The sequence below is a fragment of the Coregonus lavaretus genome, assembly GCF_964263955.1.
Source record: "Coregonus lavaretus genome assembly, chromosome: 27".
Taxonomy (NCBI): Eukaryota; Metazoa; Chordata; class Actinopteri; order Salmoniformes; family Salmonidae; genus Coregonus; species Coregonus lavaretus.
Genome location: NC_140014.1, coordinates 20,062,038 through 20,088,026, shown reverse-complemented (window position 1 = coordinate 20,088,026; position 25,989 = coordinate 20,062,038). Strand labels below are relative to the sequence as shown.

At 43.8% G+C, this 25,989-nt stretch overlaps 1 protein-coding gene across 1 annotated transcript in view; it reads left to right on the top strand.

Annotated features, from left to right (window-relative positions):
* The window catches only part of LOC311103054 (formin-like), a 61,635-nt gene extending 35,949 nt beyond the window's left edge, over positions 1 to 25,686 (top strand). The window contains exons 13-17 of the mRNA XM_084144570.1: positions 3,944 to 4,036; positions 11,018 to 11,069; positions 14,700 to 14,849; positions 22,858 to 22,939; positions 23,088 to 25,686. Of these exons, the coding sequence (XP_084000696.1) occupies positions 3,944 to 4,036; positions 11,018 to 11,069; positions 14,700 to 14,849; positions 22,858 to 22,939; positions 23,088 to 23,132 (422 nt within the window). The 3' untranslated portion in view covers positions 23,133 to 25,686. The remainder of the gene's footprint in view (positions 1 to 3,943; positions 4,037 to 11,017; positions 11,070 to 14,699; positions 14,850 to 22,857; positions 22,940 to 23,087) is intronic.
* The last annotated feature ends 303 nt before the right edge of the window (positions 25,687 to 25,989 follow it).

Here is a 25,989-nt window from a genome sequence, read left to right as displayed (position 1 = left end):
GAGGCTGGTAACTCTAATGAACTTATCCTGTGCAGCAGAGGTAACTCTGGGTCTTCCTTTCCTGTGGCGGTCCTCATGAGAGCCAGTTTCATCATAGCGCTTGTTGGTTTTTGCGACTGCACTTGAAGAAACGTTCAAAGTTCTTGAAATGTTCCGTATTGACTGACCTTCATGTCTTAAAGTAATGATGGACTGTCGTTTCTCTTTGCTTATTTGAGCTGTTCTTGCCATAATATGGACTTGGTCTTTTACCAAATAGGGCTATCTTCTGTATACCCCCCCTACCTTGTCACAACAAAACTGATTGGCTCAAACGCATTAAGAAGGAAAGAAGGGTCAACACTGCAAATATTGACTCTTTGCCTAAACTTAATGTAATTGTCAATAAAAGCCTTTGACACTTATGGAATGCTTGTAATTATACTTCAGTATACCATAGTAACATCTGACAAAAATATATCATAACACTGAAGCAGCGAACTTTGTGAAGACCAATACTTGTGTCATTCTCAAAACTTTTGACCACGACTGTATATATGTTTATTACCCAATTGACTGGACTCCAAGTGTATCGGCCAATCAATCAATCACTCCAATCTTAATTCCAACCCTCAGATGTCCACAGACTAACCCATCTTTCCCAGTACACTACCATTTTACTCTTTCCTTTTGCAATACTGTACATCCTTCTATGGTACTGTGATGTATTATGAGGGTCTTGAACCTCTCTATTTGTACCATTTATACCGAGATTGCCCTAAAAATAAATACTTTACCTTAGAGTATAATCATATTCCCATTGATTGATAGTGGTTTTTCAGATCTCCTAACAGGACTGTTTCTACGTCCATCTGAACACAGACATTATGACTTAACAACCACTCCTGGACCTGACTCCAAGAGCGACCCACCGAAGGGCAATAGGAGAATACAGTCTTTGTAAACTCAAGACCCACACGTAGGAATATTAAACAGTGTTCAATGATTTATATTATTGAGTCTTGGTAGCAGGCCATACATTGAATGATGATGATGCCTTTTCAACAGATATGTCCATACATTTCTTCACCTTAAGATGAGTACCTTTTTTCCCTCTTAGATATGGAGCCAATTGAAACCAAATATATTGTCTATATATTTGTATGATTTCCTCAAACTATGACCTCACAAGCATTCCCTTACAGCGGAACAGAGCCCAGGGGTGCACTCTAGCTGACACCCTGGACCTTGGAGAACCATGTCTTACAACAATGATTAGTTTCCAGGGCTGTGTGTACACAGTATGTCAGCACTGTGTTCTCAGACAGGCTCTATGTAGGAGGTGGGCCAGGGTTGGATTCTGGATGGGTCCAGGCTGATAGAGATATATTTATCTTAGAGGGAGGAGCTGGTGTCTTACCTTTACAATAAGCCTCCTGGCTGGCCCCATGTAGCATGGGGTTTGGGTCTGGCAACCCTTGAGAATATGGGCATCAAATCATCCTGCCATCATATCTGTCTAATATCGCCACTCTAAACCCAAATAAACCTGTACGGACATCACAGATGTAGAAGTTTTGAACTAGATTCCTCTACATGTATTTGGATACTGAGAATATGTGTGGGCATTTCATGTATTGCTTACATTTCATGATGAGTAATTCTGTGAATTAAGATTAATTTGATCTTGATTTACACATATCAGTCACTTTCCACAATAATTCTGAATCCACTGTCTATGTTGGCTGACCCTGGCTGGAAATGGTAGGGAGCTTCTGTCTGTCTGTCTCCCAGCATGCAGCATTGTGTCTGTGGTGGGAGACAGGTCCCCTGTGACCTGGTGACTGGACAGAAAGCCAGACAGGACAAACAACGCTGACGGCAGCAGTACGGTCAGCTTCTGTCTGACCATGATGTGAACATAGGGTGCCAAACACAATCCTTATAAACTGCTGGCTCTGCTATTTGATACTGTGCCTCAGCAGTTAACTGGTTAATACAGGTCACCGATAGGAAAGCAACCCCCTTGTGGCAGTCATTTGCGACAGAGTTTTTTCCTCTGAAAGAAGAGCCTCAAGTGCAGTCTTTCTCTCGCCCCTTCTCTCCCCCTCTCTCTCCCCTTCTCTCCCCTTCTAAATCTCTCTCTCTGCTGCTGTGCCCACAGAGAAACTGATACGGTTGTTTGGGCACAGAGAGCCCAGATGAACACTCACTGGCCAATTAGAGAACAGCATGGACATATTTACAGTAATGGGATTAGGTGGCTCTGGGCAGAGCAGGCCCCTGAGAGCAGAGCGGGCTTCAGTTGGCCTGTTACAATGTCATAATACTGTTAAACTGTATATCCCCAGGTGACTTCTGCATTAGAAAGAGCTCACTCCCTCCTCCGCCTCTTCCTCCTACCAACCCGCCGTGATTATGCATTGTCACTGTAAGACAATGTCCTAAACCAAAGGCCCACTGGGTTTTTATTTCATGCAGCTGCTGATGTTTTTTGGGCTTCCTTCTTGTGGCCTACGCTGTCTGACCATATTTTGGAGGAGAGCCGTCTCTAAATTTTAGTCTTGCTGTTTTGAACACCCTTTAATGTGCCCACTTGAGACGGGGGTTTTAAGGAGAGGGAGCGAATACTTTTTAAAAAGTAGGATATTTTCAGTCATGTTAGAGCTGTCTCACTTGATCAGGTGTGTGTCATGGTTGCCCCTCAGCTGTGGATGATGTGATTGGAATAGTATCTTTGCTTATTCAAGTAGTGTGCGGTAGTTCAAGTTCCTCAGCTTTCAAGAGCAACTATTCCTCCGACCCTTTAAAAGGATAGTGGGTAACTGGGCATATTCACCTGTTCTTAATACATCCCTCTGGATTGTTCTGGAAACCAGTGAACCAGTCTCAGACTCTGACCAAACAGTGTTCCTGTTGTGTTGTTAAGACATTAAGCGATGCAGTAATAACCAACAGAAGTTATTTACTGCACTTCTTTATGACTTACAGCTTTGAGTAAGTTATTTTGGCAGGCGGCTCTGTATATATCATCCCACATTGATTGTTAGGAGGAAATGAAATAGTTTGGCTCGCGCTCCGTCAAGTCATCGGCCGTTTCCTTTGAGTCCGTGTGAGCTAGGTGGTTTGGCAGGACAACAAAGGCCCATCCAGAGCAAACAACAAACAAGGATTCCACATTCAGCCATCACCCACATGTACAGTTCCATGGTGGAAAGCCAGAACAGGACAGGGCGATCTACTGCCAGCATGTCCCATCTAGCTAGTGGGCCATACACTCAATATGTTACGTGGCTGTTCCAGTATCTGTGGCTTCAACATATTATGTCTTATCTCCTCTCATTTTTTCAGAGTAACAGATTGAACACCCTGCTCCCATGCAAAAGTCTTTGGACAATTGAAGTACAACTATATTTCCATCATCTGTCTATTGAATGTGTTTATGAAGATTTATAATCAATTTCTTATTTTTGCCCCCAGAAAATGGTGTTAAAGCCCCTTTAAAGACTATTACTTGGCTTTACTGATAATGAAACATGATCTCTGTTTCCATTTTGAATGCAGACCAAGCTCATTTAAAGTGATTGCCAGTTCTCTTTAATAGCCATCTGGTTGGGATGTTTTGGAGTAGATTCACACACGTATTTTCCCTCAAATGTTTCCCCTCGGCAGGCTTTGGTTAACTAACTTATGAAAGTGTTGGAAAGGTGATACCCACTCTCACATGTCATTAATTAATGTGCTACATTTGCTGTTTGGGCACGCTAGTTATTGTTTTATACCTTAGCCCAATGATGAGGCTCTGACAATAAAAAACCCATGCCAATTTCACACAGTACACCATAGTACACATTCTACTCTCTCACACTTTCTCTCCTCCACCCACCCCAGGCCAGAGCTTTTTTAATCCATTCCTGCTGAGAAATGTTCAATATTGAACATTTCCTATTTCTCTCTCCCCCAGCGTGTGAAAAGGATGTGCAGAAGGTGTGTGCTAACTCCTCCGAGGAGAACCTCCAGCCCTTCAAGGAGAAAATGGAGGCCTTCGTCTCGACCGGTGAGTAAAACAAACCAGAACCGAAGAGAGGAGGAGACAAGGCCCCATGTGTTGACTACCAGGGGGTGCTATATGTTGTTTTAGTAGATGTTGCTCCAGCAGACTCAGGGGGTTGAAAACATTGCGTGTCACCTAATCCAGGCAGGCAGGGCAGCGAAGGCTGTTTGATCCCCAGTAAGCGAGCTAATAAAGCCAGGGGCCAGAGAGGCTACACTGGGTCTGGCCTGATTGGGTGTTTAGATGTGTTTACACTCCCCTTGGCCTCCACAGGCCACTTCTTCTCTACAGATTGTAATGACAACTCTTGGAAATGAGGATCCTTGAATGTTTGATATCACTCACTGCACCTGAGGCAAGCAGAGGCCTGTGTCAGAGCCCATCCACTGGACTGAGTGATGAGACAACCTTCCCCCTTCTCCTCCCTCCAAATCATGCTCTGTGACACACTCCCAAATTCTACCAGTAGATAGTGATGATATATATTCACCCCCTCTGTCATGTCTCTAAGCCAGCCTGTCACCTCTCTGAATGGAGAATGAACCCACTGTTCTCCAAGTCTGTCTTCAGATATGAAACATTCTCCACATAGACTATTTATTGCTGAGGAGAATGTCAAGTAAAGAAACCAAACTCAGAGAGAAACTAGAGAGGTCCTTTTTTCCTTCCTCCAAAACATTGAGAGGAACCATTAAAGCCCAAAGCTGTAATTTAGCTCTTCTATATATTTTTTTGCCCTGTCAGGCGGTTAGTTGGGTCGTGGTGGAGCCTAGGCCCAGCGTTAGTTAGAGGGGGCTGCCTGTCAGACAGCACAGGGACAGGAGTCTAAAGCCTAACCCTGCAGAGAGGATCACATTGCCCTTAACATGCTGCCTGTACTCATGGCTGCTATAAAGCTGGCAGGACATCTCTGGCTGAGGGCTCGTAAAGGCTGGCTGGAGTCAGTGGGACATTTTGGGGACCACCGTGGCAGCCAGGGACACACTGCACCGAGACAGAGACACTCTGATCCCCTCCACCTCTCCCCCTCCACTATACATCTTTACCCCAGAGCCTTCCCTTCCCACAGCCCCCTCCAGTGCCCTGCAAAGCCAGTCAGTCAGCTAGTAGAGCTGCTTCCATAGAAAACATAAAGCTTATCTACTTCCATCATGCAGAAATTGGCTCCTGTTGTATGCAGCATGAGGAAGTACAGATGTCATAGTGTTCCAATAGAGAAAGTGACATCGATCTCGGAGTGTTCCTCCGTTGGCCAACATGTTCAACTGTGATTACTATTGATCATGGGGATGTGTAAGGGAGAGGAAAGGAGTTTACAGAGACACGCTGTAATCCTTGATTTACTGGAAATGACTGTGTAAATATTCCCAGGAGTTATTGTTCACATAGCAGCAACACATCCGCTCCTAACATGCATTACAACGTGGCATGCAGACAGAGGGAGAGGTGCCTTGTCAGGCTTATACATAGCAGGTACCAGGCTCGTGTCACTAAAGCAACATAATGCACACAGAACCTCTTCCCCATTTGAATGAGTGCCAAATAGGACTCTGCATTTTGTCCCAAACAGTACATAGTGGTGCTTCTGCCAATGTTCTCACAATATTGGACACAGTTCATTGGCTTTAAACGATTAAGATCTCATCACTCTCGCTGTGGGTAAACATAAGTGCAACCAAACAGACTCCAACTCAAAGCAACAACCACCTGCATGCAATCTCGCCACCTTCACCAATTTTACACAGGCGAGGCGAGGGCCTTCACACATTTCTGCATACCACAAAGGGCTACAAAGAGCGGGCTATTAACAAAACACACTGCCTCAGGTCTATAGACCGCTATAGGTCTGATAGAGCATCAGAGTTGGCTTAAAGGGGAGCCACCTCTCTCTCCCTGCCCAACATCTTCAACAATCTCTTATCTCTCCAAAGTACTAGTGACAGACAAAAGTGTCACAAGGCAATCTACGTTTAACTACATTAAAGGGCAAATTACACACATTACTTGCGGCGGACAGAGAATATTGGGAAACAATAAGGTCTTTCTATAAAATATGTAAATGAGGTGTCTCAGAGAGATTGCATCCATATGTCAGGAGGTAGAGAGAGAACTGGAGGCAGGGCAGTGTTTTCAGCATCGAGACGTTTCTAGTTCTGTATTCATTGCAAACAAAGTCTGCCTTGGTATGCTTGTCTCCTAGTTACATATTGCAAACGGAAATGTATTATATACTGTTTATTCCTTTTAACATTCCAGTGTGTCAAACCTGTAGTCTTGGTCAATATCACAGAATATTTGAAAGGTCTTTAAACCATTGTAGTTGCCACTGGCTACAAAATGGTATTGATTTACAAAAACACATCTTGAACAAACTTTCCAGTGGGAAACGTATAATCCATTCTTAATAAACAGAGCTCCTCCAGCAATTGCCCTTACTTGTGAAGCAGCGGGGTTTAGTGCTGGAGACATGTCCATTCCATTGTTCATCTCCTGAGGATGGTACCATGACTTCAATACACAGAACAAAGCAACAGTTATCACACAAAAGGGTTGGGAAGGCTCTCAAAATATTTTATTGGCTATGGAAACAATATTAGTGTTGGCCAGGCGTGCATGGCGTGTCGGTATGCTGGTGGTAGCAATGTCGTCATTGGTATTGATGGACAGCAATAACCATAAGCAAGCATGTGTAGGAAGGGAGCCAGTATGAATTATCTCATACATACTGTATACTTTTTTAATGGAGGAGGGACAGTCTGTTGGTCATAGTGCACTCCATGCTTGCTCCTGTGCGAGGCGGGGGAGCAGAGCAGCTCATGTGACCGTGTCTGTGGAGCGCTGACCCAGAACTGCCTGGGAGGCTGTGTGGAGGCTGTGGGGGCCGGCAGGCTGCTCCCTCTCAGCAGGGCCCACAGCTGAACCCCAACGCCCTGGGCCCTGCCTCGCAAACCGGCTTGTGATCTCACAACACTCCTACAACGCTCCTATAACGCTCCGACAGCTCAAACTCATTGATCCTTTGTCTTGTAAGGCATTACTCTCCCATTACCCGTGACCACCGCTGCTTCCCTTCCATATGTACAGTACTGCTTTTGACGTTTTTGATAGAATGCTGAAATGTTGAGTCCCTAACTTTCAGCAGCACTCAGTTAGCCTATTTATGCAATGCTTCAGCAGTTTGGGAGCAAGTATTTTTCCTCTCCTTCAGAACTGTTTATTAGCGTTGAAACAATGTTTTGTTAGTTTCTTCAAAAACAATGAACCAACCCACCTTTCTGTTTTCACTTTAATAGAAACTCTTTGAATCCTTCAGGGACATTTTTGGGAACATTTTGAGTAGTAAATGCACACCATGACTAATTTAAAACAAATTTCCCCACTTGAATCTTTAGTTCTGTCATGTTTTATTTGTCTAGTGTTCTATGGGCTTTTATGTGTTGTTCAATATGAATGCAATTTCATCCTCAAGCTCTCTTTGTTGTCAATGAATCAGAACCCAGTTACTAATATTCAACTCATCCAAATAACTACGTGTTGAGTGGAAAGTGTCTGTTTAACATCGCATGCCATGTAATCCTTTAACGGCTGAGTTATCCTCATGGGTTGGACTAACTGTGAGGTGTTTTCCTTTATGTTTACTACTGAGAGGTGTCTGGCCCAGGGAGATGTTCCTCCCTCTGGTGTCAACGCCCCAGGGCTGTGACAAGGACACTGCCCTGCAAAGGGTGCAGTCCTTAATTTAAGATGTCTGTCACTGAAGATCTCATTGCACACTGGTGTCCACCAGGCTTCCCAAGTTCCCAACCTTTCCCCACCAGACTATCATGGTCATAATCATCTGGTTGGTCATATTTACACAATCCTGAGCTCTTCACTGTGTTGGCAATCAATGATTATTATGTTGTCTTGGGCAGAGGCTTTGACAACCAGTGTGCTTGTTTGTGCCATGGTAATATATGAAAACCAGCACAACTTAACAAAGTTCAAAGATTAGGGCTGGCAAGGAACAAGGTATATTTATCGTTTCCGAGAACGAGAGATTTATCGACACACACACAAAAACTTTCACACGTACACGTTACAGCTCCTTTTGATGTTTGATTGAGTATGTATAGAAATGGCATACACACATCAAAACATTTTTATAGCATGGAGCTGTAGTCACTGATGCAGTAAAGATTGTGTTTTTTTCCCCAGTAAGGTTCCAGGTCCTTAACACAGCTTATATATGTAGTTTCCTAGCACTTTGTTATCTGACTGCTTGGTAAACCAGTGGTTTGGAAAAGTGTGTCAGAGTTTTAAAGGCCTAATTTATTGTCCTTCTCAGCAGGAGCGTCTCATAACTTCCTAGTTAGCCACTACTGGTTTCATGTTTACACAGGGAGCGGAGGAAGAGAAACTTCACACATCCTCTTTCTCGCTCTCTCTCTCTCTGTGGGCCACTCTCTCTCAGAGCGCCGGCCGGCCTGGTGCCACCTCTACACAGAACCGCACCAGAGAGGACCTCAGGCGCCAGCCTGACCCCCCCGCTGGGACTAACGCCATTGCTCATGGCTCTCCCCCTTCTCCCCCATCCCAGCCATGGCCACCCCTTCCCTTCATTAGGTTTACCTCAGACAATCAGCCTGCTTATGTAAAAAAAAGCAAAGCAAAAGGGGTGGTAGCAGCTTAAGCTGACCCTCTCCCAAAAGACCCCCAAACCTGCCTTTGAACAATTTTTTGGAGACTTCCCCCTCTTAAATCTTCAAGTGGGAAAGGTCCCCCATCATTGTAAAAAGGATGAATCTGGAAAATGCAATAAATCTGAGATCACAGGCACTCTCTGGCCCTAGATAAATTCTTGCACCTCGCCCTGGCCCGCCGAACACATCTGCCTTGCATTTAGACACTTTTACATGGCAGGAGTCCACAGGAGCCTCCAGTTCCCAAGCCTCATACACTCACTCCTCAGCCCTGCGCTGTGCTGTGCTGCCTGCGCCCCTGCTACGCACCTCTGCCCCTCTCCCCTCCTCAACACACAGTCCACACTGAGACCTCTCCTACACCCCCACCCCAGACACCACCACCTCACACTCCTCATCAACACACTCACTCACAAACATCTCACCTCTTACAATTCCCCTCAGTGAAATCCATTGACATCTCTACCACATGCTCCTCCACCTTAGACATGTTAACCTAATGACCCTCCACCCTGACACTCCTCCTGGGAGAGGATAGGTCTGTACCCACAGGACCCCCACCTGTACCAGCGGGACTGAATATAATGTCATTGTTGTACCTCAGCTTACCTCCATTTGAAAATATCTATTCCCACTATTGTACAGTGGCTTGTGAAAGTATTCACCCCCCTTGGCATTTTTCCTATTTTGTTGCCTTACAACCTGGAATTAAAATGGATTTTTGGGGGGTTTTTATCATTTGATTTACACAACTTGCCTACCACTTTGAAGATGCGAAATATTTTTTATTGTGAAACAAACAAGAAATAAGACAAAAAAACAGAACTTGAGCGTGCATAACTATTCACCCCCACACCTTTTGCAGCAATTACAGCTGCAAGTCTCTTGGGGTATGTCTCTTTAAGCTTGGCACATCTAGCCACTGGGATTTTTGCCCATTCTTCAAGGCAAAACTGCTCCAGCTCCTTCAATTTGGATGGGTTCCGCTGGTGTACAGCAATCTTTAAGTCATACAACAGATTCTCAATTGGATTGAGGTCTGGGCTTTGACTAGGCCATTCCAAGACATTTAAATGTTTCCCCTTAAACCACTCGAGTGTTGCTTTAGCAGTATGCTTAGGGTCATTGTTCTGCTGGAAGGTGAACCTCCGTCCCAGTCTCAAATCTCTGGAAGACTGGAACAGGTTTCCCTCAAGAATTTCCCTGTATTTAGCACCATCCATCATTCCTTCAATTCTGACCAGTTTCCCAGTCCCTGTCGAAAAACATCCCCACAGCATGATGTGTTCTCGGGTTGATGAGAGGTGTTGGGTTTGTGCCAGACATAGCGTTTTCCTTGATGGCCCAAAAGCTAAATTTTAGTCTCATCTGACCAGTGTACCTTCTTCCATATGTTTGGGGAGTCTCCCACATGCCTTTTGGTGAACACCAAATGTGTTTGCTTATTTTTTTATTTAAGCAATGGCTTTTTTCTGGCCCAGCTCTGTAAAGTGTACGGCTTAAAGTGGTCCTATGGACAGATACGCCAATCACCGCTGTGGAGCTTTGCAGCTCCTTCAGGGTTATCTTTGGTCTCTTTGTTGCCTCTCTGATTAATGCCCTCCTTGTCTGGTCCGTGAGTTTTGGTGGGCGGCCCTCTCTTGGCAGGTTTGTTGTGGTGCCATATTCTTTCAATTTTTTAATAATAGATTTAATGGAGCTCCGTGGGATGTTCAAAGTTTCTGATATTTTTGTATAACCCTGATCTGTACTTCTCCACAACTTTGTCCCTGACCTGTTTGGAGAGCTCCTTGGTCTTCATGGTGCCGCTTGCTTGGTGGGGCCCCTTGCTTAGTGGTGTTGCAGACTCTGGGGCCTTTCAGAACAGGTGTATATATACTGAGATCATGTGACACTTAGATTGCACACAGGTGGACTTTATTTAACTAATTATGTGACTTCTGAAGGTAATTGGTTGCACCAGATCTTAATTAGGGGCTTCATAGCAAAGGGGGTGAATACATATGCACGCACCACTTTTCCTTTATTTATTTTTTAGAATTTTTTGAAACAAGTTATTTTTTTCCTTTCACTTCACCAATTTGGACTATTTTGTGTATGTCCATTATATGAAATCCAAATAGAAATCCATTTAAATTACAGGTTGTAATGCAACAAAATAGGAAAAAGGCCAAGGGGGATGAATACTTTTGCAAGGCACTGTATGTACTGTGACCTCAAAGCCTCTAATATTGCCTCACACATCGGTCTGTTTACTCCATGTGTATTCATCTAATCCATGTTGTTGTTTTGTCTTTTCCAGCTCAAAAGGACCACACTGCTGAGGACGACCGGCTCAAAGCTGCACAGAAAAGGTATGAATCGTCTCTGTCCGTTCTAATATAACACAACACGATTAACCTAGAGGTCTTAGACCAAACAACGTGTCATATCTGTATAACAGAGGAGCTCTGTATTTCCTGACCTGGCTGTTTGCATACCTCTGTAGTACTCTAATGTTGGCTTTTATAAAACCTTCTGACATACAGAAGGGAACTCAGCCAAGTATAATGGATGGTGGATGTCATGTAGCCATTATTGTTTATTTAGCATGTTCACATAGATAACATGGCTCACATCAGATTAAAGTAATGCAGGTCATTTGTAAAGGTGTCTGTAGTAATTAGAGTTGCTGATAAGGATTGTGATAAGACAGACCCACTAGGCACAGACGTTAATTCAACGTCTATTCCACGTTGGTTCAATGTAATTTCATTGAAATTTGGAAACAATGTTGATTCAACCAGTGTGTGCGCAGTGGGGAGGCTCCAGTACTGGGCCCTTCCAGTATCCAGGCTCTTCAGTCATTTAGTAGAATCTCCAGGTCATGACCCGGCACACTGTACACTAGCCCCGAGATAGGGGAGGTCTGCCTATGGAGACACACACAGACACTATGCTTACATGTTCACATACACCCACCAAACTCACATACACTGCGCCCACGCCGATAACCCACAATGCTCACATACACACACTGTGTTCACTCCACTCCAGTTGTTATCAGGACTTATCTTCCGTGTTTGGTACTGAAAACTCCAAGAGTCACTGTAAGAAGGCCCATCTTATTTATGGAGAAATGGTTAACTGGCAGACGTTTAACTAGTGTCAGAGAAAAACCATATCTGGAAAATGTCATATTGGAAAAACACACTAGAAAGAACAAACAAAGCAAATAGATTATTTTTCCTTGTTTAGATAGAGACTAGAATTGTTTGCTTTAAATCGTAACTTTCCAGATTCCAAAATAAATCATGAAAAGCACATGAAGGAGAAACCAAATGACGCTTGACGCTGGAAAATGGAAACTATAAACTGTAAGATGTTGATTGCTTTGGACAATACTACAACTCAGCCAATGTTTCCATTTCAAGCCAAGAGAAGCACTCAGATTGGCAATGGATGGGTCTCTCCATCTCTCTCTCTGTGTCTCTCACTCCATCTCAGTCTCTCTGCCTTCTTTCTCTGTCTCTCTCTTTCCTCTCTCCCTCCTTCTCTCTCTTTCGCTCTCTCCCTCTCCCGGTGGTATTGTGATATCTCTGTCTGTGGCTGTGTGACTGACACCAGTGTAATGAAGGTCTTGAACTTGGGGATATTGATCAAAAGGATCCCGCAGCTGACAGCCCCTAGCCTTTAATGAAGTTTGCCTTTAATTTCATCCAAACGGGCTGGGGCTGCCTGCCGCTGGGGGGGCCTTCTCAGGTTCCCAGGGACGCACCTCGTAAAAGTGACACGCTGGTGATGAATATGGGCGGTGGGCCGTGGTGTGTGTGTGCTGTAGTGTGTGCCGTGTGTTCTGTGGGGCCTGGGTGGGCCCCGGCCCTCACATCTGTCCTGGATGAGGCATCTACCCCACCAACACAGCCACACATTAGGGCCCCGTGTTAATAAGGCTCATAGACATCACATCATCACTGCTAGCTACTGAAACACAAGGTCAACCCCTCAAGGAGTGGGAATGAAGTCGTCTGTTATGGCCTGAAGCCAACCATCATCATAGGAAGGACCCGTTGCTATGACATTTGGGTTGTAGAGAATTTACATGAATGTTGTCAATTGGTTGGCAAAATTACTTTATGGAAATCTGATATGATACACAGTTTATGACAGTTTCTGGTATTTAGTTTCAGTTTCTTGCTCAATATCCTGGGTACCCTATGCAGTGAGCAATGAGGTCCTTTCCTGAACATGCAATCCTAATTAGTTTCTTTTATGTTTCAGTGTCCCTGAGGTTTCCTGATACGTCCACAGTTAATGGACCATTAAGTTTCCCCTCCCTCATCATGCTCAATTTCATATGAAACGACTGCAGCATGTGTGCTGCTTACATACGTATGTGGTTACAGGGTGGTTAGCTGGAGGGATATTTGACCTGTCACAACTTCCATTATGCACTATCCAAAGTATATTGAAGATGTCTCGCCACCATTAAAGAAACATATTTTGTAATGGCTGACCACAGCAGTGTGTTTACCATTCTAATCTGTTGTTGTATGGAATGTTATCTTAGCGGTCCAAATATCCTTGTGATATTCCCTGTTGCCCAGGCTTTTAGCCGTCAGTGAGGAATGCTGAACATAGGTACAGTAATAAACCGTCTCATGGCAGGTGCATCATAGCCCTCCAGAAGTGCGTGGTATGTGCTTGTAGGACTCGGAGTGGGCATGTATGCATGCATGTATGTGTGTGTGCGTGTGGTGCGTCTTTGTGTGTGTGTGTGTGTGTCTTTTTGTGTGTGTGTGTGTGTGTGTGTGTGTGTGTGTGTGTGTCTTTTTGTGTGTGTGTGTGTGTGTGAGAGAGAGAGTAAGGAAAAGAGCTAAGCTTACCACACTACAGACTGCGTGTGATTTGTGTGAGCTCTGACACCTGACCCAGGGTCAGGGAAGGAGCCAATACAAAAGGGGCCTAGTTAATCACGCTGGACCGTGCTGGTCGGGTCTACAAAGGCCTTCAGAATGGATGTCAATTTGGTATGCCCGGCCGTCCATTCTCTGTTCTGTTCCTCCTGGGTTCCGCTGGCCTGGTCTGGTTGTGGAACGAGTCAAGGCGAGGATGATCTACTGCACCATCTTCCCCAGCACTGGAGCATCGGAGGAGCACATGACGGATATCTGGGGAATGGGAAGCGGCTAGTCTGTGGGAGCAGCAGTCTGCCGCGCACATTGCCCCGTCCCCCAACACTCCCCTCCCAACATGTCTTACATTAGCGTCGCAATAGCCACCTACCATCTGGAAGTCAAAACCTCTGTGTCAATCTGGGAGCATCTCCTGAATCATGGTGCCTCTATATCAAGCGCTCGACAGGCAGGGAAAAACATTTTTTTTTCAATGTTTGGGTTAGAGAAAGCCCCAGAGGAGCAGGCTGCTTTTCAAGCCCTGTGAGCACTGCTGAGAGCCTTCTGGACAGTTTAGATTTGGTTACAATTGAATTAGTCTGAGGATCTGCCATACACAAGGATGTGGATTCTCTTCTCGTTAAGGCTGAGAATCTTAAATGAGAATCTTGAATCTCTTCTTGTCTTGGTCGTCTGATGTGTCCACAAGCTGTAGTCTCTACTATTACTGGATTTGAAGTCCTAATCCACAACATGTTTGAGTCAAGCATGTCTCAGATAGCAGGTTGGATTAACGTTATCTGTGTGTGTGTCTGTGTGTGTGTCTGTGTGTGTCTGTGTGTGTGTGTGTGTGTGTGTGTGTGTGTGTGCGTGTACAATACAATACAACTTTATTAATCCCCAAGGGGCAATTCATTTGTGTGCGCGTGTGTGTGTGTGTGTGTGGGGAGCAGCAGCCAGCTCTTGGCTGGGTCCCCTGGCACTGTTCCCCTACAGGCTGTAGTAGAGGTCAATGTGATAATGGAGCCTCCGCTACCGGCTCTCCCCTGTGACCCAGTGAGATGTTCTCTCACTGCCCATCTCTCTTCTCCCACTGTCTCTCCCACATAGCTTCTTGGACATGGTGGGCTACTTTGGGCTTAAGCCAAAGTCTGGGGAGAAGGAGGTGGCCCCCGGTTACGTCTTCATGCTCTGGTACGAGTTCTGCAGCGACTTCAAGAACACGTGGAAGCGGGAGAGTAAGAACATCTCCAAGGAGAGGTGAGTGGAAGAAACCATGTCTGCATCACCATTCATCAGCGCTCATATTAAATCACACAGCTAATGACGAAAGGGAAAGTTCTAGAGCTCTTTGCCAACTATCTATTTCTAGAAACATGAGTGTTCTTTTTTTGATTAGATAAAAGGGGGATATGTTATGACCGGGCCAAAGTTCAGTCTTCACACATTAAATATGTTGAACAGCACCTTTAGTCGCTCTTTTCTTACACATCTTTAACACATAACAGATTGTTGGTGTCCCTCACGTTCCTGTGTGGTACAAAACACCCTGAACGGGGAATGATGAATTCTGTAAACAGTGTGGAGTGGAGCTGTTTTTACCAGTTATTAAAGCACAGGGGTGTCAAAGAGAAGGTAGGCAGGCCGGGCCCAGGGCCTGGTACAATGTCAAAGCCTGGGGCTGGATTTACGATGTTTCATCTGACTCGAGGCGTGGTGTCGTGGGGGAGTCCCACTGCGGGACAGCAGCTCTCCTGGAGGCCTTCTGGCTTTACTAGCAGGGGATGGGGGCCTGTTAAAGACTGTGTGTTCTGTGAGGACTGTTAAACATTGTCATGATTTGACCAGTCCATAGGGCTGCAGGCTTACTGCACATGGAGAGATGCAGCACTGGCCTAACCTGTGCCAAGTATCTGGTGTCAGGGCTGCTGGAAGGGACTTTGAGGGGCCAGACGTGCGTTAGGCTATTTTGGCATCATGGTACTAAGCTCTTAGGGGCCGATTCCAACTTAGGAATTTACAACTTTCCTATACACTACTCAGTATTTGGTATTCAGACTTACCTTATTCTGTCGTGTAACACGCTCTGCAGGTGTGGCTACCTTGCACGCGCTGAATACATTTCATTCAACCGCTGAAAACAAGCCGAAGAACTCCATCCCAACCGTGAAGCACAGGGGTGGCAGCATCGTGCTGTGGAGGTGCTTTGCTGCAGGAGGGACTGGTGCACTTCACAAAATAGATGGCATCATGAGGAAGGAAAATGATGTGGATATATTGAAGCAACATCTCAAGACATCAGTCAGGAAGTTAAAGCTTGGTCGCAAATGGGTCTTCCAAATGGACAATGACCCCAAGCATACTTCCAAAGTTGTGGCAAAATGGCTTAAGGACAACAAAGTCAAGGTATTGGAGTGGCCATCACAAAGCCCTGACCTCAATCCTATAGAACATTTGTGGGCAGAACTGAAAAAGCTTGTGCCAGCAAGGAGGCCTACAAACCTGACTCAGTTACACCAGCTCTGTCAGGAGGAATGGGACAAAATTCAGCCAACTTATTGTGGGAAGCTTGTGGAAGGCTACCCGAAACGTGAGCCCAAGTTAAACAATTTAAAGGCAATGCTAGAAAATACTAATTGAGCGTATGTAAACTTCTGACCCACTGGGAATGTGATGAAATAAATAAAAGCTGAAATAAATCATTCTCTCTACTATTATTCTGACATTTCACTTTCTTAAAATAAAGTGGTGATCCTAACTGACCTAAAACAGGGAATTTTTACTAGGATTAAATGTCAGGAATTGTGAAAAACTGAGTTTAAATGGATTTGGCTAAGGTGTATGTAAACTTCCGACTTCAACTGTATAATTTGTTAACTTGTTAACAAGTTAATAGGCTATTTATTGTATTTCAAACGTGCTATTGATTGTGTTTGGTTGTCAATACAACCAAATATCAACATTTAAAGGAGATTTGTCTTCTGCTTGGATAGTTCCATCTGTGCCACTGATTTACAGTAGTCTGGTTTTAATTCCAGTTTTTCTATGAATAAAAGTTAAAGAATAAAACCAAATCAAACTTTTTAAATGCACATTAAATAAAGTTTAATTTGATTTAGTCCTATTCTTTAACTTTGATGTTTGGTTGAGATGGAGACGTGAATAGACAAAATTAAATTAAAGCCAGACTAAGTCAGTGGCACAGATGGAACTATTACATTTACATTTACATTTTAGTCATTTAGCAGACGCTCTTATCCAGAGCGACTTACAGTTAGTGAATACATTTTTATTTTTTATTTTTTTATACTGGCCCCCCGTGGGAATCGAACCCACAACCCTGGCGTTGCAAACGCCATGCTCTATCAACTGAGCTACATCCCTGCCGGCCATTCCCTCCCCTACCCTGGACGACGCTGGGCCAATTGTGCGCCGCCCATGAGTCTCCCGGTCGCGGCCGGCTGCGACAGAGCCTGGATTCGAACCAGGATCTCTAGTGGCACAGTTAGCACTGCGATGCAGTGCCTTAGACCACTGCGCCACTCAGGAACTATCCAAACAGAAGTTACAGCTTCTTCAAATGTGACATTTGGTTGCATTGACAAGGGCTCGATTCAATCTGTATCGTTGAAGTTCAGCGTTAGCGGAGACTGCATTCACGGTAAATCAAACGTTATTACACATATTTTGCAGATGTTATCGCAGGGGCAGCGAAATTCTTATGTTACAATCTCCAACAGTGCAGTAATACCTAACCATACAAAACAATACACACAAATCCCAAAAATATCAGAACAAGCTATGTCAGAGTCCAGAATATAAATATATATGTATATGATGGTGTTTATAGACATTATGGACAGTATATGAATAGAAAAAGGTGTGTACAGCAGTAGTTACATTGCCTTGCAAAAGTATTCATCCCCCTTGGCGTTTTTCCTATTTTGTTGCATTACATCCTGTAATTTAAATGGATTTTTATTTGGATTTCATGTAATGGACATACACAAAATAGTCCAATTTGGTGAAGTGAAATTTAAAAAATAACTTGTTTCAAAAAATTCTAAAAAATCAATAACAGAAAAGTGGTGCGTGCATATGTATTCACCCCCTTTGCTATGAAGCCCCTAAATAAGATCTGGTGCAACCAATTACCTTTAGAAGTTACATAATTAGTTAAATAAAGTCCATCTGTGTGTAATCTAAGTGTCACATGATCTGTCACATGATCTCAGTATATATACACCTGTTCTGAAAGGCCCCAGAGTCTGCAACATCACTAAGCAAGGGGCACCACCAAGCAAGCGGCACCATGAAGACCAAGGAGCTCTCCAGACAGGTCAGGGACAAAGTTGTGGAGAGGTACATATCAGGGTTGGGTTATAAAGAAATATCCGAAACTTTGAACATCCCACGGAGCACCATTAAATCCATTATTAAAACATGGAAAGAATATGGCACCACAACAAACATGCCAAGAGAGGGCCGCCCACCAAAACCCACGGACCAAGCAAGGAGGGCATTAATCAGAGGCAACAAAGAGACCAAATATAACCCTGAAGGAGCAGCAAAGCTCCACATCGGAGATTGGAGTATCTGTCCATAGGACCACTTTAAGCAGTACACTCCACAGAGCTGGCCAGAAAAAAGCAATTGCTTAATTAAAAAAATAAGCAAACATGTTTGGTGTTCGCCAAAAGGCATGTGGGAGACTCCCCAAACATATGGAAGAAGGTACTCTGGTCAGATGAGATTAAAATGTTGCTTTTTGTCCATCAAGGAAAACGCTATGTCTGGCGCAAACCCAACACCTCTCATCTCCCCGAGAGCAGCATCATGCTGTGGGGATGTTTTTCGGCAGGGACTGGGAAACTGGTCAGAATTGAAGGAATGATGGATGGCGCTAAATACAGGGAAATTCTTGAGGGAAACCTGTTTGTCTTCCAGAGATTTGAGACTGGGACGGATGTTCACCTTCCAGCAGGACAATGACCCTAAGCATACTGCAAAAGCAACACTTGAGTGGTTTAAGGGTAAACATTTAAATGTCTTAGAATGGCCTAGTCAAAGCCCAGACCTGAATCCAATTGAGAATCTGTGGTATGATTTAAATCCCAGTGGCTAGATGTGCCAAGCTTATAGAGACATACCCCAAGAGACTTGTAGCTGTAATTGCTGCAAAAGGTGGCTCTACAAAGTATTGACTTTGGGGGGTGAATAGTTATGCACGCTCAAGTTTTCTGTCTTATTTCTTGTTTGTTTCACCCAAAAAAGTATTTTGCATCTTCAAAGTGGTAGGCATGTTGTGTAAATCAAATGATACAAACCCCCCAAAAATCAATTTTAATTCCAGGTTGTAAGGCAACAAAATAGGAAAAATGCCAAAGGGGTTGAATACTTTCGCAAGCCACTTCAAAGGCACATAGGATGACCCTTGAATAGAATACAGTACAGTATATACTGTACATATGATGTGGGTAAAACTGTCTGTTAACATTATTAAAGTGACCATTGTTCAATGACTATGTACAGTGCATTCAGAAAGTATTCAGACCCCTTCGCTTTTCCACATTTTGTTACGTTACAGCCTTATTCTAAAATTGATTAAATGTTTTTCCTCTTTAATCTACATACAATACCCCATAATGACAAAGCGAAAACAGGTTTTTATAAAAATGTTGCAAAAACATAATAATAATAATAATAGAAATACCTTATTTACATAAGTATTCAGACCCTTTGCTATGAGACTTGAAATTGAGCTCAGGTGCATCCTGTTTCCATTTATCATCCTTGAGATGTTTCTACAACTTGATTGGAGTCCACCTGTGCTAAATTCAATTGATTGGACATGATTTGGAAAGGCACAAACCTGTCTATATAAGGTCCCCCACAGTTGACAGTGCATGTCAGAGCAAAAACCAAGCCATGAGGTCGACGGAATTGTCCGTAGAGCTCCGGGACAGGATTGAGTCGAGGCACAGATCTGGGGAAGGGTACCAAAAACGGTCTACAGCTTTGAATGTCCCCAAGAACACAGTGGCCTCAAACATTCTTAAATGGAAGAAGTTTGGAACCACCAAGACCCTTCCTAGAGCTGGCCGGCCGGGCAAACTGAGCAATCTGGGGAGAAGGGCCTTGGTCAGGGGGGTGACCAAGAACCCGATGGTCACTCTGACAGAGCTCTAGAGCTCCTCTGTGGAGATGGGAGAACCTTCCAGAAGAACAACTATCTCTGCAGCACTCCACCAATCAGGCCTTTATGGTAGTTGCCAGACGGAAGCGACTCCTCAGTAAAAGGCACATGACAGTCCAATTGGAGTTTGCCAAAAGGCACCTAAAGGACTCTCAGACCATGAGAAACAAGATGATCTGGTGTGATGAAACCAAGATTGAACTATTTGGCCTGAATGCCAAGCGTCACGTCGGGAGGAAACCTGGCACCATCCCTACAGTGAAGAATGGTAGTGGCAGCATCATGCTGTGGGGATGTTTTTCAGCGGCAGGGACTGGGAGACTAGTCAGGATCGAGGGAAAGATGAACGGAGCAAAGTACAGAGAGATCCTTGATGAAAACCTGCTCCAGTGCACTCAGGACCTCAGACTGGGGCGATGGTTCAACTTCCAACAGGACACAGTCAAGACAATGCAGGAGTGGCTTCGGAACAAGTCTCTGAATGTCTTTGAGTGGCCCAGCTAGAGCCCGGACTTGAACCCGATCGAACATCTCTGGAGAGACCTGAAAATAGCTGTGCAGTGACGCTCCCCATCCAACCTGACAGAGGTTGAGAGGATCTGCAGAGAAGAATGGGAGAAACTCCCCAAATACAGGTGTGCCAAGCTTGTAGCGGCATACCCAAGAAGACTCGATGATGTAATTGCTGCCAAAGGTGCTTCAACAAAGTACTGAGTAAAGGGTCTGAATACTTATGTAAATGTCATATTTCATATTTTTATTTTTAATACATTTGCAAAAATGTCTATAGAACAGTTTTTGCTTTGTCATTATGGGGTATTGTGTGTAGATTGAGAAAAAAAATATGTAATCCATTTTAGAATAAAGCTGTAACGTAACAACATTTGAAAAAGGTCAAGGGGTCTGAATACTTTCTGAATGAACTGTACATAGGCCAGCAGTCTCTAAGGTGCAGGGTAGAGTGTCGGGTGGTAGCCAGCTAGTAAGTGAATAAGTTCAGGGCAGGGTAAACGCTGCATATGTCGGCACAATCGGAAATTACCTTTTTAAATTTGAATCGTGTATTCTGTAACGCTTCCCGAGTGGTGCAGCGGTCTAAGGCACAGTATCTACCTCAAATACTCCGTACCCATGCACATTGATCTGGGACTGGTACTCCCTGTATATAGCTTCATTCTTGTGTATTTGATGTGACAAAAAACATTTGATATGTTTGCCCCATACGCACCACACATACAGTAAAGCCGGGCTAGCTATCTTTGAACTGGTGAGTTATGGACAGAGTTAATGCTCTCCCAGCCATTCCATGGATCCATGTGCTCTCTCTTAATTGTTTACTAGGCAATCATGTCCCGTATTACCCACAGCTGATTGTGCTTATGTACAATTAACTTTATTTTAAATACTGTTCGCACACCCATAAAACCCAAGTGTTTTTAAGACTAGCTCATTATCTCATCGACCCACTGTCATTCTCCCTGCTTTCACCAGTGGGTTTCACTACCTGCTAACTCCAGAGAGGGTTAACAGAACAGAGTGGGGCTGTGAGGGAGGATGAGGACTCTCCATGCCACATACAGTAGTGCCCAGGGGGGATACATACTGTGGTGTGTACATGTTGCTGTTACAGTACAAATAGGTTTTCTGTCTTAGACATGGCAGTGTTGTGCCACATGGTCAGATATGTGACACAATGTAAAAATATGAGGGAGCTGTTCTGGTATACACTGAGTGTACAAAACATTAGGAACACCTTCCTAATATTGAGTTGCATCCCCTCAATTCGTCGGGCATGGACTCTACAAGGTTTCTAAAGCGTTCCACAGGGATGCTGGACCATGTTGACTCCAATGCTTCCCACAGTTGTGTCAAGTTGGCTGGTAGTGGATCTCTACTCCGAATAGCTAGTTCCATCTCATCCCACAGATGCTCAAATGGATTGAGATCTGGTGTCTGGGCAGGGCACTGCAGTAAGCTGAATTCACTGTCATGTTCGTGGAACCATTCCTTGACAATCCTAGCCTTGTAGCATGGGGCATTATCCTGCTGAAAAAATCAATTCGCAGATGGATACACTGCTACCATGAAGGGATGCACCTGATTGGCAATGGTGTTCAGATATCCTGTGGCATTCAAACATTGCTCCACTTTTATCAAGGGGCCCAATGTGTGCCATGAAAACAAACCCCACACCATCAAACCACCACCTCCAGCCTGCAATGTTGACACGCGGCAAGATGGATACATGTACTCATAGGGTTTTCTCCATACCCTAGTCCTCCCATCAGCTTGAAACAGCAGGAACCGGGATTCATCAGACCAGGCAATGTTTTTCCAATTCTCCAGCGTCCAGTGTTTTCGTTCCTTAGCCCACTGCAACCGCAGTTTCTTGTGGAACTCTGTATGGTCGTCGGCTGCCATACCCAATTCGTGTCAAGGTACGACGAGTTGTGCATTATTTTATGGGTCTTTGGGCACCAATGTTGTACTAGACTGTCAGTTGACTAACTGTAACCTGTCTGTTGCTCTGCACAATTCGTGTCAGCCTCCTTTATCCTCTTTCATCAATAACCCGTTTTCGACCACTGGCCTGCCGTTGGCTGGATGTCCTTTGGGTGGTGGACCATTCTTGATACACACGGGAAACTGTTGAGTGTGAAAAACCCAGCAGCGTTGCAGTTCTTGACACACTCAAACTGGTGCGCCTGGCAACTACTACCATAACCCGTTCAAAGGCACTTCAATCTTTTGTCTTGCCCATTCACCCTCTGAATGACACACATACACAATCCATGTCTCAAATGTCTCAATCAAGGGTTAAAAATCCTTCTTTAACCTTTCTCCTCCCCTTCATCTACACTGATTGAAGTGGATTTAACAGGTGACATCAATAAGGGATCATAGCTTTCAGCTGGATTCACCTGGTCAGTCTATGTCATGGAAAGAGCAGGTGTTCCTAATGTTTTGTACACTCACTGTATGTACTACCATCAAAGGTTATTTTAACCTGTATAGATAGAGACATTTTGTAGTTTCCTGATATGATTGAGGTTGATGTTTCTTTTCTTCCAGGCTGAAGGAAGCACAGGAGAACATCAAAAAGATCACAGCTGAGAAGAGGGTGGAAACCAAGAAGATCAATGCCAACAGTCTGGTAAGAACTGTACTCCAACCCCCCTCAAATATTTTGAAGGATAACGTTGTTGCTATTATCTTGGCTATGGACGCAGTCAATCATGGTGGATCATATCAAATAACACAATGCTATAAAGCTCAGCTCCCTTTTTCTCCTCTGTCAACAGAAAGAGAGACTGCGTCAGAAGGAAGCCAGCGTGTCCTCCAGCTGAAGAGGATGATCATTGAAGAACAGAGTGGAGAGAGAGGAAGTGTAGAGAGGAGATGATCACTTCTTCCCTTCACCACCTGCCTTTTACCCAACATCATACCTCATATAGCCCTCCGTGCCCCCACACTCTGGACCTCTCTACTACGGCCCATTCTACCGTCCTTACTGACTGGACCATATTCACTGCTCTCAATGGGGCACCCCTTTTCCACCTCAACCTCTTCCCCAGATGAGAGGCACCTTGTGTGGGCTTCTATCACTGTGTATCCCTAGGACCACCATCCAGACCAACACTTACACCATGGGAAAGAGGAAACGGTCTGCCTGCCACCCTGCTGCAGATATGCAGGCTGCTAAGTCTACACAGAGGGTCCATGGCTGACAAAACAGCTGATATGATGAGACTCACAGGGGTCAAAGGTCAACCTCATTCATCCAGACTGGTGTGACCTTTGAATGGCCAGCCTGTAGAGCCTGCTCGGAGGCGTGCTGGGGGTCAGGACAATGAGCACTCCAGCTGACATATCTACAGTGATGACCCCTGACCTCTAGGCTTCCTAGGCCTGCTGGAGCTGAGGATCTACATGCATCCCTTATTCTGGGTTTCTTTCAGGACAGCATCACACATCGTGATGACATATAATCCAATGTATTATAGCTAGGTTATGCAAAAACTACAGACGAGGCCTCATTGTTGCTGAGCTATGTTAACAAATATGGTGATCGTCACTCAGAGAAACTATTACGATTACGTAAAAGGCAGTAAGACATTCAGGAGTTGTTATTCTAACAATGATTTAGAATATGAAAGCAGTATACAATACTTTAATGTAAAGAATAGCTTTCATCTGCTGTGGCCCATCCATGTTTGAAGTGTGTCTTGTAAATGTATTTCAAATGGTGTTTGTTTTCAAATGAGCAGGGACTGAAACGTTTAACCTGATGTTATATTATGAAGAGAATCGGTAGCCTTTATTGGGGCGGCAGGTAGCTTAGTGGTTAAGAGCGTTGTGCCAGTAACCGAAAGGTCGCTGGTTCTAATCCCCGAGCCGACTAGGTGAAATATCTGTCGATGTGCCCTTGAGCAAGGCACTTAACCCTAATTGCTCCTGTAAGTCGCTCTGGATAAGAGTGTCTGCTAAATGACGTAAATGGAATTGGACTGAGAGTCCTGTTGAAGGCATAGCGATGTGGGTCCTGGTCAAAAGGTAGAAACAGGTTGTCATACCAATGTTGACTTTCTCACTGCACCAGACTGACCCCTCCTGGGTGATAGCCAGAGAATGCCAGACCTTGGCAGCAACGCCTTGCTCTCAACCCGAGTCACACATCACGCTCTGAGATGAACAAACAACCCCGCTATACACTACGCTGAGGAAAGCAAAAGGTAATCTGATTGTGGCTGCCCTGACACATTTTTTAAGTGTATATGATAGAATAGTTTTTGTTCCTAATGAATGTTGTTTATGACATATGTATGTCACAATCCTAAGCACTTTCCTGCTTGCATCAGCTGTATTTAGTAGCTACATCCTTCTGTTATTGTCAGAATGGTACTTAATCAAATGTACTGCACTTTTAGCACCTAAATTTGAACTCCTATGCAATTATATGGTTCCCGCGCTATGATAACATTTGTGAATTAACACATGTTGTGATAAAAATTGCATCATCCATTTATTTTTTGGAGAGAACTATAGTATATTTATTTTTGAACTCTGGAAGATTTCAACTTTGTCTTGGAAAACTATAAATGATAGGGGTAAACCTTTATTTATATATTAATATGAAAGATTTATGCCAAAACATTAATTGTTTTCTCTTTGAAGTTGTATTTTTGTATATTATTTTGATTCCTGCCTTAGCTTGAAGAGGATGCATGAATGGCTCAGTAGTCAGGTGAAAGAAGTGTTTAGTTTCATATGGATATGACCTAATCATTTACCCCAAATGGTCTTGTTTCATACCCGTCCTAAACTGATATGGAGAGTATAATTTGGCTATATATATTGCCTTTTGTTTATTTTAAATCAAGACCATTTTTACTTTGTTTAAAAATAGAAACAATTACTCATATCAAGCCATGTGTAGGCCTATACTTTACCCTTGTCAGAACCTATAGTGTCAAAATAGCACCTTTGTTTCATAATCATATGAATGTGCCATTATTTTTTGTATGAAGACATTTCATAATCTTACAATTGCATTTTATGTTTACTTTAAAGGTTTTCAAAACCAAATTAGTACGCTAGAATTTGAATTTGATAAAGGCCTATATGTATATAATGTATATGCTGATTCATTTAGTAAGAGGCCTACTCTATGTTCCCACGTGTTTTAGGTGTTTTATCGTTAAAAATGAATTTGCGCGAGGTCAAAGTAATAGATTGCAAACAATTCAGTCACCAAAGTCTTAACTGGAGTCTAGAGATGAGGAAGCCTTGCGCGCATGGAAACGGATGTTTAACCCTGTCTGTTGTTTCTCTACTTTCAGCACTCCCTAATAACATTCAGGCTCAGTAATGATGCAGTAGCCAAATAAAGGTGAAAATGACTATAGCCTAATTGTTTCATTGATTTATGTGCAATGATTTATTAATTTGCACCTAGTTATCTCACAATGCACATTTTCATTATAAATGAATAATTTGAAAATGTTAGAAAGCACGATAATAATGAGAGAAAGTACACCTACGTTAAATCGATAGAAATTGATAGAAACAAGCAACTTCTCTAAACATGACTTGTAGCCTATTACACTTGGCTACATGTGCCAATGGAGGTGCAAACTTGATTATGTCAGCACTACATTCGGTAGAATGAAGACATGGCAAGGGTAAATCGAAGCAGAGAGACGC